The sequence below is a fragment of the Cryptomeria japonica genome, chromosome 5 (genome assembly GCF_030272615.1).
Source record: "Cryptomeria japonica chromosome 5, Sugi_1.0, whole genome shotgun sequence".
Lineage (NCBI taxonomy): Eukaryota > Viridiplantae > Streptophyta > Pinopsida > Cupressales > Cupressaceae > Cryptomeria > Cryptomeria japonica.
The window spans coordinates 165,500,450-165,515,614 of record NC_081409.1 but is presented as its reverse complement, the minus strand read 5'-3'; the positions used below and the strand labels follow the sequence as shown (position 1 = coordinate 165,515,614).

General features: G+C 35.8%; 1 protein-coding gene across 2 annotated transcripts in view; it reads left to right on the top strand.

Moving 5' to 3' along the window:
- LOC131041126 (protein MICRORCHIDIA 2) overlaps nt 1-13,087 on the top strand; it is a 32,946-nt gene extending 19,859 nt beyond the window's left edge. The window contains exons 15-20 of one of the 2 annotated variants that reach the window (XM_057974102.2): nt 152-263; nt 7,056-7,293; nt 10,552-10,646; nt 11,525-11,567; nt 11,750-11,850; nt 12,071-13,087. In XM_057974102.2, coding sequence (XP_057830085.1) covers nt 152-263; nt 7,056-7,293; nt 10,552-10,646; nt 11,525-11,567; nt 11,750-11,850; nt 12,071-12,089 — 608 coding nt within the window. In that variant the 3' untranslated portion in view covers nt 12,090-13,087. Of the gene's footprint in view, nt 1-151; nt 264-7,055; nt 7,294-10,551; nt 10,647-10,888; nt 11,492-11,524; nt 11,568-11,749; nt 11,851-12,070 lie in introns of those variants that run through there. The other variant, XM_057974103.2, reaches the window with a different exon arrangement.
- The last annotated feature ends 2,078 nt before the right edge of the window (nt 13,088-15,165 follow it).

Here is a 15,165-nt window from a genome sequence, read left to right as displayed (position 1 = left end):
CAATGTAATGCTAGTGGACCGAGGTCTGTGGTAACGCTATGTTTAATAATGAAAGGACATGCCATGGACAGAAGATTGTGCTAAAATTGATTATTTTGGTATTGTGATTGTATCCTTTTCTGCATATTTTAAATCTTAATGCGTATAACAGGTGTTCTTGAGGCAAACTTCATTGAGCCTGCACATGATAAACAGGACTTCGAAAGAACTGCAGTCCTACTTCGGTTAGAAGCAAAACTCAAACAGATGACTCTTGATTATTGGTATGTGTAATGTGTGTAGTTCTTAATTAATTTTTTTAAATATGGGTTTGCTTCTCCAACACAATAATTAAATACTTAATAGTGCACTAATATTTCCACAATCTTTCCCAGTGGATATTTGCATTGTAAACATGAGTTGTTATTTGTATGCTTTTAATTTATTTCCAACACAATAATTTAATACTTATAGTGCAATAATATTTACACAATGTTTGTCAGTGGATATTTGCATTGTAAACATGAGTAGTTGATTTGTTGTTATTTGTATGTTGTCAATTTTTTTTTTTTTGCAACTAGTTGGTGGTTGCCTCTTATATGTTTTAGTTTGGATATTGGAATTAGCGTTTGAGGAAATGTTGCCTTTTTTAATTTGGTTGTACATTATGTCACTTAATACACTTTCCTTCTCCGTGTTGACTTTACATTTAGACATTTTGATGTACATATGTTACTATGTATTAATTTTTGCAATTGTTGATTATCTTTCTTTGATTTCTTTGATTACCATTGGCTTCCACATTGTAATATCTCTTTCTTTTGTATATTTTGGAGTTTTTCATGCAATTATGCAAGTACATTTCTGGTCATTATGATCACTCTGGTATTCTCTGATCAGTATGCATTTTTGCTGTACAACTTACAGTCTCTCTATCTATATACATCTATAACATTGTCATTCCTCTTCTATAGATTTTGAAGTTGTCCATTCAATTACATAATTATGTTTTTGGTCAGTATGACCTCTCTAGTATTCTCTAATCAGTATGCATCATTGCTGTACAACTCTCTCTCTCTTTCCCTTTCTCTCCCTCACACACACACATACAAGGTAAATTGAGGGTTGTGTAGGGGTCCTCTCCTGTATAAAACTATAGTGCAAATACACAAGGAACTGGGGATCCCAGAGACAACAAAAGCCTGGAAAATATGTCATAAATCCAAGTCAAACGTTAAAATAGGAACAAAGACTTCTATCTAGAAGCTACGCCCAATTCATACAAAATAACCTCTAAGGGAACTTTAGCAACCTTCCCAGCAAAAGGAACCTGCCCCAAAACCAGCGACAGACATACCCTTGCAGCAGATGAGGCAGTCAAGAGGACCAGATATGCTGTAGTGTTATTTGTGACATACACTGCCAGCTCAAGGAATGCTCTCCTTTTCACCTGAATAAAACCATGTTTGAAAATCTCTGGAAGGGTGTAAAGCTTGAAACTCAGGCATCCATCCCGCAAGATGGCTCATAGTCATCCAGGTATTTGGCCAAATCTTGACAGTATGTGGCCAGCTGTGCTTGCTTCTCAGAAAAGAACAATCTCCTGACAAAAATCCTCCACCTCAACCATATGCTCACTGTCTGGGACTGCATGGGCTTCAAACCTCCCTCCCTTTAAACATTCACGAAATATTAAATGAAACATTTTTTCTCACCAGGAAGGATGCAACATAAAATCTATTCCTTTGTTTCCTCATCGAGAGACTTGGCTCCCAATGTGTTACTGAAATCTCCTCTGATCACCGTGTTGGTATGGATTTCACGAATGTTGGTCAGATCATCTACTCCTAAAAGTTCCTGAATGAGTTTTAGCATAGCGACATCTAGGATGACAAAAATTCTTAAGCAGCAATCTGAGATGCCCCTGCGATAGTTTAAATCTTGAGACAAATTTCCATTCTGCATGCTGGAGGATAACAACAGATGCAGCTGTTAGAAGAAAAGCCAACCTACAAAATCAAAACCTGAACACAAAATTGCAAGGAGCAGGAAGCACTGGCTTAAAAATGGAAAATTACACTCTGTAAATCAAGCTAGCCCCTGATTGCAGGAATTGCCATCAAGGAGCAATTAGTGCTTGACAGCAATTAGTGCTTGATGGCAATTAGTGCAACGTAAGCTGCTCCAACAAAAGGACCAAAACAGTGATTAAAACATCTGAGGCCATCCAGAACCATCTTTTTCCATCATCATATAAACTCAGCATGAAAGGTTAAGTGGGGAGACGAAATTGGGGGCAACCGCTATTGTAGAAGCAAGAAGATCTGCTGGGAGAGTAGTCAAAAGATTATTCCAGTCATCTGGAACCAACTTAAAGTCACAAAGGGAAATTAATTCCTGCACTTGTCAGACAATCTACCACCCACTTGTGAACAAAGACTATTATTAATTTCTTTTCCAAAATTGTTGAGTTCCCAATCCTTTGAAGGGCCATTAGACAAATCTGCAATAGCAACCTGAGAATCCCCTTTTACAAGCAGCTTGATGCACCTGAAAGAAGAGGTCTTTTTAAGATCTTCCAACACAATCTCCACTTCTGCTACATTGTTTGTCGTCAAACCAAAAAAGAATGATCCACCCCACAGAAAGAGGCCTGAAGGAGAGTGAACCACATCCCCTATGCCAGCCAAGCCAGGATTCTCTAGTAGCACAGATCACAAGAAGCAGCTAAATGTTTAATATGCCTGTGGTCTAGCCCATTCTTTGGGGTCAACTTCTATGTTTTTAAAATGCATCTTGTAGGTATATTTCAGGCGGCATCAGAGAAAACTTAAGTCTGGGTATTTTCAAATCTGTAGGAAATTTGCAGAATTACCAAAAAGTCATTTTCTGGCCACCATCGTTATCGTTGTTGCTTTGGTAGCTACCATAAGAACTGCAAGTATAAGATTTTATCAGTTGGTGGTGTTTTATAAGTATTGAACAACATATATTAGCCACTTGTCACACATAGATTGCGTCAAGACTTGCAATGCCAAATCTATGTGTAATCAAAAGTATGCAAGATACTTCTGCATTGATCTCCTACCAAGCATTAACGGTCATGAGTCATGTTCTTCAGAACTGCTTGAGTTTTCCATAAGTGTTTTTATTTGTTTGTAGTTACTGAAGTTTGAGTCCAGTTTTCAAAATTTTGTTTTATTCAGGCAGCTACATTAGCCAACTTTTAAATATCTTACACATGTCAAATGTTGTTCCATCATGAAATATTAGGGATTATATCCAAAGTTTGTAGTATGAAGAAAAGTGGACTGTGACACCTCCTCATACTTCACACTTTGGGGGGATGAAAGAAGTATGCTCCCCCTCCCTTTTCATTTTTCCTTTGCCTCAGTCCCAATTCTGGTTTCTTTATAAAAATATTGAGGGAAATTTTGAGTTGTCCCCTTATCATGTCACCACATTTCTTCATTGACCTCAAAAGGAACAATAAAACATATATATAATTACATACAAGGTTTAAAATTACACATCAGAAAGAGATAATAATCAAGTTCCAATTCTCTGATACAAGAGACTAATTAAGATTTATTCTATTTCAAAAGTACTTTCTATTGAGACTTGAACACAAGATCACACAAATACCGGTTTTATTGGGTCACCATTTTTTACATCAAAGGGTGAATTAAGATTTAAAAACTGGTTATAGAAATAGTGTGAATTAAGATTTAAAAACTGGTTATAGAAATATATCAATAGTCAATCTTCCAAGCCACATTTCAAAGGAAACTAATTAGACCATTCACTCTAAATACTGAAAATGGTGACCCAATGGCAGTTGTAAAATTACTTGATTATAATTTGTGTGATCTTGTGTGCAAGTTGCTATAGGAATTAGTTTTATAATAGAATGAATCTTAATTTGAAAGTGTTATGTCTGTGTGTGTGTTTTGATATGGATTTATTTATTATTGTAACTCGAATGATTAAACATGGATTAAACTTGAAGGCATTATCATATAGGTAAATACTAAATGTCTATGCTACTGGTTTGCCCTCAGGAAGCCTTGGGTCCCAGTCTGGTTCGAACCTGATTCAGAGTTTGGGTTCTGCCAAAAGATTGTGGGTTTGGCCTTCACAAATTCGGGCAAACCTGTGAATAATTTTGCCCCCTCATGCGACCAATTGGCAAATTTGTAATTTTTATAAATTTTGACTTTTTTTGACTCCAAAAAGTGCCATTCACCTCCTAACCCTAAAATGTGACAAACAGAACATCCAAATTTGTGGCTTCTTACACAAACAAAGTGGATACAAAGAAGGGGAGACAAGTGGGATATCAAGCCAGAGTGTATTGACGTGGATGCCCCATTGACCACTTTGCTACACTTGATGTTAACGATGACTATAAGCCACCTAGTGAGCATGAGAGTGCTAGTGCCAATGCTAGTGGTAGTAGTAGTGCCAATGTCAGTGCCAGTGGCACTGTGGTTCTTCTAATTTACCACAACATAGATCATCTGATATAGATGATGATGATGATGATGATGACATTTTTTATGAGCCATATGATATTTGGTTAATGATGGCTGATTGTTGATACTTGACATTATTATTTTTAAACTTTAAAGTTTAATATATATCATGACATTCAAGTTTGACTAATATTTGACTATTAATATGGTGGTGTATTTTGAATTTAATTACTGCCGTAAATATGTATATATTTCTGATTTTTGTATGTTTTTGTATCAACGAATCCAACCCTTTAAATTTTTTGACCGAACCCATGAACTGAACCATTGAAACCCAAACCGGTAACTTAGGTAAATGTTGAACAAGGCATTTTGTCAATAAAATCCTTATGATTTAGCATTGGTTAAACTTGAAGGCATATCATACAAGAAAATGGCGAAAAAGGCATTTTGTCAATAAACTTGAAGGCATTATCATACAGGTAAATTGAAAGATGTGGCAAGATCTTGAGACAGAATATCAAAATTAGGTTTTGTTGATTTGAGTTAAGTTTTAAGAAAAGACAAGGCTGTTTTTGTAAGATTTTGATAAAATTTTCTTCAGCAAACCCAAACAAACAACTTTCATTAAAAATAATAACTAAGTTTAATTATAAAAGACTTGTTGAGAGGAGTGGGATCTAGATGGACAATCCATACCAAAAGGGTACAAACCTTGGACTAGCTGGAAGGAAGGTCATGTTTTAATGGATTTAGTGAATCACTTCTTGTACATAAAAGTTTGCCTTCACACCTCAAAAGGAGAGAGGACAATAAAGTTTCAATACGGATTGAAAGTCTAGATGAAGACAATCTAGATGGATTTGAAAGGACATATGATAATGGTTCCTGTGTCTGAGAAAGAGAGAAGGTTAAAATCCTACCAGAAAGTTTGCAGCATTGGTTATGTGTGTGTGTGTTCAATGGATCAAAAGAGGGGCAACCTATTTCTACCATTTTTTTCCCAGTAAATACATAAATATAGGGTAAGGTAATACCTTGTGTTGATTCTCACAATTATTGAAGCCTCACTAGCATCCAAGTAGAGGAGAGTGTATAGAAGGAATCGCACAACTGTGAGTCTGTGCAGTCAATCTAATGAAGAAATAATCTATTGTGTGGTAAACTGTAAAACCCTCAAACCATCTTCTGAACAATAACACAATCCTCAACTGGAGAGACAATGAATTGGCAGAACTATAAGAGGTCACTTGGGTGGTTGGGACACCTACCTTAGACACCACACTATTGTTTTGATGAATTTGAGTTGTAAAGTCTCCAAGATCTGCCCCTACTTCAAGATATGGCCCTACTTCAATGGAGTGGAGGATACACTAGTGAAATATTTTTTAGGGAAGCCAATAGAAATCCTGATATTGCCACAGTTGTTATTGAGCAATAGGAAGGACAGGTGAGACCTTAAAAAAACATGGAGCATGATTAGAAGTTGATGGATGGGTGTTTCAGAACAATGCTCAGTATGAAAAGGAAGTCCTAAATATTAACTAAGTCAAGGTTTTGGTGAAAGAGGCAACTATGCAATTGTTAATGTCAACAAAACAAATAGGAAGCCTGAGTGAGAAACCTCAAAAAGTCATGGAACATGATTAAAACTCAGATATGTCAGAAGAACGCTCAGAAAGTCTGAAAAGGAATTCCTAGTATCTAGTGTTTTGGAGAAAGAGGCAATAATGCAGTCGTTAATGCCAATGAGCAAATAGGATGCTTGATTGAAAACCTCAAAAATTATGGAGCACGATTAAAAATCGACATGTCAGAAGAATGCTCAGAAAGTCTTTAAAGGTTCCTAGATCTGAATGAAGCCAGGATTTTGAAGAAAGAGACAACCACACAGTTATTAATGTCAACTAGCAAATAAGAAGCATGTGTAAGAATCTCAAAATATTTGATTATAACTTGGATTCTGTCAAAACGTTGCTCATAAAGTCCAAAAAGGAGTTCCTCAATACAAGTGAAGTCAGGAATTTGAAGAAGAGGGACTCATGGTAATTAATGTGGGTGGTAAGTAGAATTGCTGAAGCAAAAGGATTGCTGTGATAATCCTATGCAGGATGTGGTTGTGAGGTCCTTTGCAGGATGAGTGTGTGACCTCAGGAAGATCAAAATAGGAATCTATACTGAATGAAATCCCTGTCATGGGGTATCATTGTGATCCCTCACAGTACTACTGGATGCCCTATGCAGGACTACTGTGGTCATATTGTGTCATGGGATCTTGCACTCCCATTAAATTGTTTAGATATCAAATTTTAGGGCAGTTCTGAAGAAATGTTTTAGTATATGACTACAAACAACAAATAACAAGGACGCTTTCTTTGATGATTAATTAGGTAGAACAATGGATTAGATTAGTTGGATGCGTTAACATATATTTTTGTTTCTTCGATAGTGGTGAAAATCATATTAATATTTGCAAATGAGGATGTCTTTAGAGTTCAGTTGTTGTTTCGCATGCATTGTCTTTCTGTTTTTCAAACATTTGCATACAATAATTGCTTTTGTTTCTGATTTTTCTTTTGTATATTTGTTTGTACCATGCAGGAAAGCAAATTGTGGATTAGTGGGATATCAATACGGAAGTAGAGCCAGAGCTGAAAATCATCAAAGTGATTCACGTTCAGTTGAAAATGCTCAACCTTTAGCAAGTGATAATCCACAAAATGATTCCTCTCCAATCCAGAATCCCCGCCCATTAGCAAGAATTTCTTCTGGTTTTTCACCTCAGCAAATTAACAGACCAGACTTGCCTGTCTCAACAGTTTCTGATAGTGATTTTCAGGTACATTCCATATGCTCAATGAATACAATTCCCTTAATAATTGCACTGAAGTTTGTAACTGAAATGTAGAAGGCACCTAGATAACATGATAATTGGTTACGGTCCTATGGGCAGTGGACTTGAAGTTTGCATGCCCTTTAATTGTTATCCTATGCAACCTAGTTACCATGAAACTGAAAAAATGAAAACATACTTTTCCATTAGCACAGCTTGATTTTTATCTCGAATGACGAAGTACATCTCTTAGGCGATAATAGGAGATGGCATGTTTCCTTCTATCCTCCTAAAGCAGGGATAGACAGTTCTAATTCTATTAGAAGTGATTTGCAGTGATATTTCTAAAATTTGCTTGATTTAATAAATCAGGGAAGAGGCCTGAACTAGGAATTTTTTTAACATAGTAATGGTCCTAATGGATATCTAGATCTTTGAAGCCTCCTTACATGGCAATGGGTATCTAGATCTTTTAAGCCTCCTTTGGTTGCAGCTTATAGAAGGGCATCGGAAATACTTACATGTGATTCTAAAGAAACTAAGAGACATGGGGATCATGAATAAATGTATCTGAAGCATTTTCTGTCATAGTTTCCATGTATATGTGAGCATTCATGGAGAGTCATCTGGGAGTGTTCCATAAATGTTACTGTTGATTATGCATGAAAGGATGTTCTGGTAGTTTGCAAATACATTTCCTTTTATTTTGGGTATTTTCCTCTGGTAGGCTGTAAGACATTCCTGCCAGTTTCTATCAAATCATGGAAAGAAACATATTTTGTTGATTGAAATTTCTAGAAATTGTCAATCTCACAGACATAGATGCTTTCCTTTTATTTTGGGCATTTTCCTCTGGTAGGCTGTGCCGCTGTAAGACATTCCTGCCAGTTTCTATCAATTCATGGAAAGAAACTTATTTTCTTGATTGAAATTTCTAGAAATTGTCAATGTCACAGACATAGACCAGCATCTATGTTACTGAAAATGGCATAAATCAGAACCAGCACAGGTCTGAACAGGAGTGGGAGCAGGAGTGAGGATGGGGTGGACATGGTTCAGACTTGCTGCACTAGGTTCCTTGTGGGTATGTGAGTGGGATGGAGGACAGGATGGACAGGGTAGAGCCCTGCTGCTCTGGATTCTCTGTGGTTATGTCTGGGATCTTCTCACAGGCTACTTGGTGTGGCAGGGGTGTGCCCTGGCCATCTTGTGACATGCCTGAGTGCTCCCGGTCATTCCCAAGTCCTGCTGGAGGAGTTTAAAAAAATGGAGTTTTAACTTAATGATATACATTTTAAAAGCAATTATATTTTTGTTTTCATATTTTTTAACATTTTCACATCAAATTTTCCATCTACCCAGATGACATTGAATATATTGTAATGCTTTATGGTTTATTCTTTTAATTTTTTAAAGGCAAACTGGTCAGATATGTTTCAAACTAAGCTTGAGGTGTATCTGACTGAAAAGAAGCCTTTTATAGGGAGTAAAAGGACAAGGTTTAAGAGTGTTCGTGAAGTTTCTTGATACTGCAGAGCTAAGCGATGAAGATATGCAAGTCAATTACAAGTATCTTCTAAAGCTTTCTCATGCTTACTGTGTAAAGTTGTAGCTGTGGAAGTTGGATATGTTTGTACTAGACAATAGTCTTAAAACAGATGAAAAGTTTCTTCCCCAAGAACATGGTGACAGAACTCGTGAAAATGGCATATGCGTTTGAGTTAAAGGCAGCGAAAGAGGCTGTTCATTACATAATACTTAATAGCAAATGATCTAGAAAATTAATTTATCAACATTTATGATGATAAAGAGATAGAGGAACATCCATGGGTGAAGACTTGCTTGCTATACTTTACATGGGTGGTTAACAAACTCAAATATGAAAACATAAATTAAAAAACGGTTACAAAATGGAGGATTTCTCAGTGTAGTGTATTTGCGTGTGTGTGACTGGTTCAGGTTCGAGGACCCAGTCCGTCAAATTTTGAAAATGTATTTTGGGTTCATTAGTGCAAAAAACATGTAAAATGCAGATATATATATATATGTGTGTGTGTGTGTGTGTGTATTTGTATACTATCTATATATATATATATTTGCATACTTATCTTTAGATATCATATTTGTTCATTATGCCACTTCAAAATTTATTATTATTATATTGTAATCAATATTAAATTATTATTATATTATGATATTGCAATTAGTATTATGTTATTATTAAGATATGATTATATTATTATGTTTTAGTATATTATTTTTATATCACAAAATTATTTTTATTATATTTTTATTTTATATTCCTCCTTATCTTTATTCTTGAGAAAAAAGTGGACTTTATGCAGGGAGACTTTCAATCCCCCATAATTAATAATATTAGATTGAGATAATTTGGCGATAGACAAATTGATTGATCAATTAAACTCATAGTAAGTGGCAGTTGAGATGAAAGTGAAAGATATAATTAGCATCAAATAATTAAAAATTAGTCAATTGAGTGCATAGGAGGAGGAAACAAAAAAAAAAATTAAAAAATAATAATAAAATATATTTTTGCTTTTCATGCATTTAAGTATCAGTTATTAATAAACTATTAAACTTTAAAACATATAACACAGTCGCTGCTATTAAGGGTGTGCAAAGCGGAAACTCCTTTGACCAATCATGATTGCAAGTTCCTTGTTTACTGCTGAGAACCTGCAGTCAACCCAGACGCAAACCCGGCATCCAGGCTGTCAGTGCTGAACCCAGTAACTCAGATACACACACACGCGCACACACATACACATACATATATATGTAGGATTCGTTTTTGGCTGTACCAGCATACTTGATTCCTGAAACCAAATCTGTTCCCATGTACCAGCAACAACCAGCATATTGAATTAAAGAGAAAAAATGTTTACAAGGCCATCCTTGAATGATTTCATAATCGACTTTCTGTAAGATATACTAGAAAAGTCAATAACTTTGCATGGTGCACCTTTCTGTCTAAAATGCTCAGTAACTGTATCCCATAATACCTCAAATGGATTTATGTTTGAAACAGGAAACAAATGGCAAAAAGGTGGAAGTAAAAACGCTACCCAAATCACAGTTAAATACAAATGTTTGTTATAATCCACTGCTAATATTGGGATCTGCTGGTTATATATCATCAAATTGAAAACAAATAGCTAGTATAAGAGACAGAAAACATAAAAATAATTGCATGTCTAGTTTTCTTATGGCTTGGCGTGTCTAACTGTGGGTTTTCAAATACAGACTGCTGCCAATGGAAAAGAGCTGCAATCAATGGCAGGAACTTCAAATAGCATAGTGGATACAATATCGCAACAGAATATACATCTATTTATGAGGTAGTTTTAAATTTTATTTATTCATGAGGTAGTTATCTTTATTGAGGATTTGTTTTGGTGAGCATTTATTCAAATATTTGTTTTGCTTAGCTGCGTAGTTTGCTTAAGTAGCTGTTTAACATTAGTCAATATGTCAGATCTCTTCATGCTTTGGTTGCAAAGCATTTGTTAGCTCAGATACAGATGCTTCTATTCTTCCCCATATTTGGCTTACTGGGCTCTCTGTTTCTCTGAAACTTCAGGAGTTGCTTTCCAGCGAAAGGTTCCAGATTATTACTGCTGGATCGATTCTCCAAATTATTTTAAGATGTCCGTTCTTTGCCCTACCTGGCCAAGCCCCTTATCCATTTTTTCACCAATTATGTGCTTACCTACCACGCTTTTGTTTCACTAAAGAGTTATCCCCCAGTTCGCATGATATTCGTGCAGTAAGAGGTGATCTTCATTCTCCTTGGTTTCCTGGAACATTGAGCACCTATAGGGCCCATAAAAGCCAAGTCCCAATGTATCAAAGTGTCAACAGTCAGAGCCATCCTTGAGATGGTCAACCAATGAAAAACATTGGCCTTTGTGTTTTATGACTGTATTTAATTATCTCCAGGTTTGTTAAAAACCTTTAGAGTTTCTGTGTCCATATCAGTAATCTTGTTCTACTGTTTGGCTGTTATTATTGAAATATTTAAAACTTTACTTCAAGCATGCATGCACTTTGCTTTCTTGAACAAGATTTATGTCTGAGCTAACTCATTACTTGCAAAATATTTTATTTCCCGTACAATGTTGTATTCATCCTTCTGGTTTCCAAAATATCGATTTAAGGTATTTTTACCATAATTCTGCAGTTTTGAGAGTCTGATGTTATTGATTATTTGGATCAGGTGTGAAACTTATCGTCGAAAAGAGCTGGAGTTTAATCAGAAGGTAAAACTTCTGTTGCAATTTCTACATTTTCTGCCTTTGTTCTAACTTCTTTCTTGGCATGTCTTTGAAGAATTGCAACTAAAGATGGCAGTTGATTGGAACTGATAATTCTCAAACTGAAATAATGAGAGAGATATATATTGTGTCAATTTCTTACATTGGTAGTCTTTTTCGTTGAATAGATAAGAAATCTGGAGAACGAATTGAAGAATGCCAAGCGCAAATTGGTGGTACTTGCATCTAATGTGGATCTTCACAAGAAGCAAAGACAGGCTGCCTTGAGGTAAAACTTTAAGAGTACTTGTGTAAGCATAGGTTGTATAGACCATTGATTCCACGTATATTTTGGTGGACGGATGAGACCACAAAAATCTTTTAATTTTAAGTCATTGATTCTCTGAAAATAAGTTGTATATATGGAATTCTTTTAAGCATCTGCATGGGTTGATGTGCTTATTTTCTGTCCTTTTCCGCTACTTATAAGGATATTTATTCAATTGTAGGGAGGCACAGAGCTGTTAATAAGAGCCTTTGAAGAATACTGATAGCCGAAGTGAGAATAAAAAGGTTTTAAGATTGGAATACATCTAGGGTTCCGTGAATTGCAGTCCTTTCCAGGGGAGCAAATTGTTGAAACAGTTTCTGTTTCTAAGGCATTCGGAAAAATTTATAAAGGAGTTTTATACCACCTGTTTTTGTGTATCTAATCGAAAGGCTTGACCATCCTTGCCTACAGCAATGTCCTGATTTGTTGGTAAACTGCTGTATAGTTTTGATGTCTTTTGGGAAGCATGGTCATTCAAAAGGAGGAGATAGCTATTTGTAATATACCAATTTCACATGCACTAGCCAATTTTTTGTAATATTCATCATGATTAGATCCATGGAAAAAGCAGCATTGTAAAATTGTAAACAGCAATTTTGATGAAGTGTTTTTCAGATGCAGAAAGATGTCAATATGTTTTGTTGCACCTTATAGTTTTCCAGGGTGCGCCTTGTGACGAGAATTGCAGCTACGCTGAATATAAACTTAAGAAGCATGTAAGGCAGCAGCAATTCACGGAGCATCAACTGTTTGTTGTAGAAATGAACCGTGGCTAAACTCAGACCAAATATGAATTGGGACACAGTACAATGGTTATTGAATGATATGTACAGCCGGCCTAGTGCCTTCAAATTGTTCATTGCACTATTGGACTAGGGATCATTAAATAGCAGCTAGCATTTTGCTGCTGATGGCAGGTCCCCCCAATCAGTAAAACATTTTTTGTATCAGTTTGTCTCCTCCAACATATGGTTTTCTATCCAGATGGCATAAATTTTCAACTTCTAAAATTTGTCTTTGACTTGGGAGTTATACGGTAATTTAACCTAGTCCAACAGTATGGCTATCTATTCAGATGGCATGGCTGTGGAGATGCAGTTATCTCACGGCTAATGTAAAGACCTAATAGTTTGTTGTTTTATACTCAAAATGAAGATTTAAATGCTAAACAGAAATTTGACAGCTTTTCATACCATTTGCCGTTTGTTGTTGCATACGAAGTGGTCTAATGTGGCAACTTTATGCCATTATCGATTTCTATGGTTGGAACATTGAAATTATTTCGAATATGCAAAAGGGCCCAGAAATCTGAATATTCTTCTTGTTCATCTAAAATATCTGTGATGTTGGTACGTCCTTATAAATTGTGAAGATACGCCACAGACTTGCGGTTAAATAATCTGTTTTGGGAATTTGTGTCGTGATGTCTTCGAGGTATATGCTAAAGTTGATAAGCACAAGTTTGATTTACTTGTAGCCATGTGATAATAAGTCACTCTAACTGTTGATGGGTTATGGTTTCCATCAGTCACCAGGATATTGAGGGTCAGGGAGGGAACATGAACTTTTATCCACAGCTCCGTGTGACCATATTAAAAAGTAATATTGATCCATAATTTCCACCACCAAAATTTGTTAGGAACTAGAAAATCGTGTTTTACTTGGACAGTCGAATGATAGTGGTAGTTGAGAGGAATTAAAGAGCTGAAAAGAATTGAAGTGTTGAAAAGATGCAACACAAACACAAGTTTTTTTAATTTTGGGACAACCCACAAAGGGGTAAAAACCGAAATTGGTAAGAAACGGGTTTGTTCAGTTCGCATTACATTTAGCAGTTGAAAGATTTTAACGATGTACGGGACTGAGAAAAACATCATTAGTTAGGTCAAAACCATAGTTTGGGGTTGGAACTCCAACAGTGGGTCCGACCCTGTGGGTGCAATACTGTATTCACAGTGCATGTCTGTCCAATGTCATTTTCTGAAGTACATTTCCTTTGTGGATGAGTTTTTCAACTCTTGTAACCAATACGGATCAGAACTGCCTTTTTTTGGGATATACAGGTCCCACAAAAGCTTATATCTGGAACGTGGGTAAATTTTGGCCTTCTTTTTGTGAGATTCACGTGTAATAGCTTAATGACTTTTGTTACGTGCAACTCTAATAGTTAGGATCTTTTGTGATGCTTGGGCATGTTACATTGAGTTAGTAATAAAATTATAAAGGTTCTCTACTTCACATAAATGGTAGTATAAATTAATTATATTTCGTAATGAAAAACATTGCAATAAAGAGATAAAAGCACATTACAATTGTTTTGCATCCTCCTTCAAAACCCAAATAATAAGATCTACCTATGCCGTACACTTCCTTGAACCCATTTGATGCATGCATCATGCTACAATGATTGTTGTTTATTGATTCTCTTCAGCCCTTTGCAATGCACACTACATGCACCAATGATTACTTATTGTTGATTTATTCAATTTTGCGTAATAAATGCAACATTCTACAATGATTCCCTTTTTCCTGCGTAATAAATGCAACATTCTACAATGATGGCCTTTTTGCTGGTTTTCAACCCCTTGTGGTGCACTCAACATGGTATAGTGATTACCATAAATGCTTCTTTGTATTTGGAGGTCAGTTTATGATGTGTCTGAAAATCATTACAAAGTGCATGCTCTTAATTGCAATTTTGTACAAAGAGACCATACATTTTTATAATGCCATAATTGAAATTTGAAAAATGTGTTATCATCCTACAACTAGGCATGTGCTACCATTGTGACAAGATTCTTGTGCACAATAAAATTTATCATTGTTGTTTTCTTTGGCTGACCATTGCCCATACAAATTTTATTGCTTTTTGCAATATTTTTTCTTGGTTGAAAAATATTGCTTTTTTTTTTTTTAAAACATAAATATTTACAGCTACTAGAAAATTGTCTAGGTTGCTTATTTTACCTATATTGTGAGAATACATACCCTCATGCAATGGATGAGTCTATTTTGGCTCCAAAAGGGACCTGTCGTACCAATGACATGCATTGACATACATATCTAAGACATGCATGCCACCCACGGTATGTGACGTGGAGTTGTCGTGGATTTGCCGGTTTCAATCATCGGGCCCCATGCGAAATTACGTGGACATGCTGAAGGACGACCTTAGCTCGTTTAGTGGTTAGCGATGGTATTTTATGCATAACACGCACATTAAAAGCCAGAAAAAAAAACAACCGTCGGTGACTGAAGAAACCGTGTTTGGAC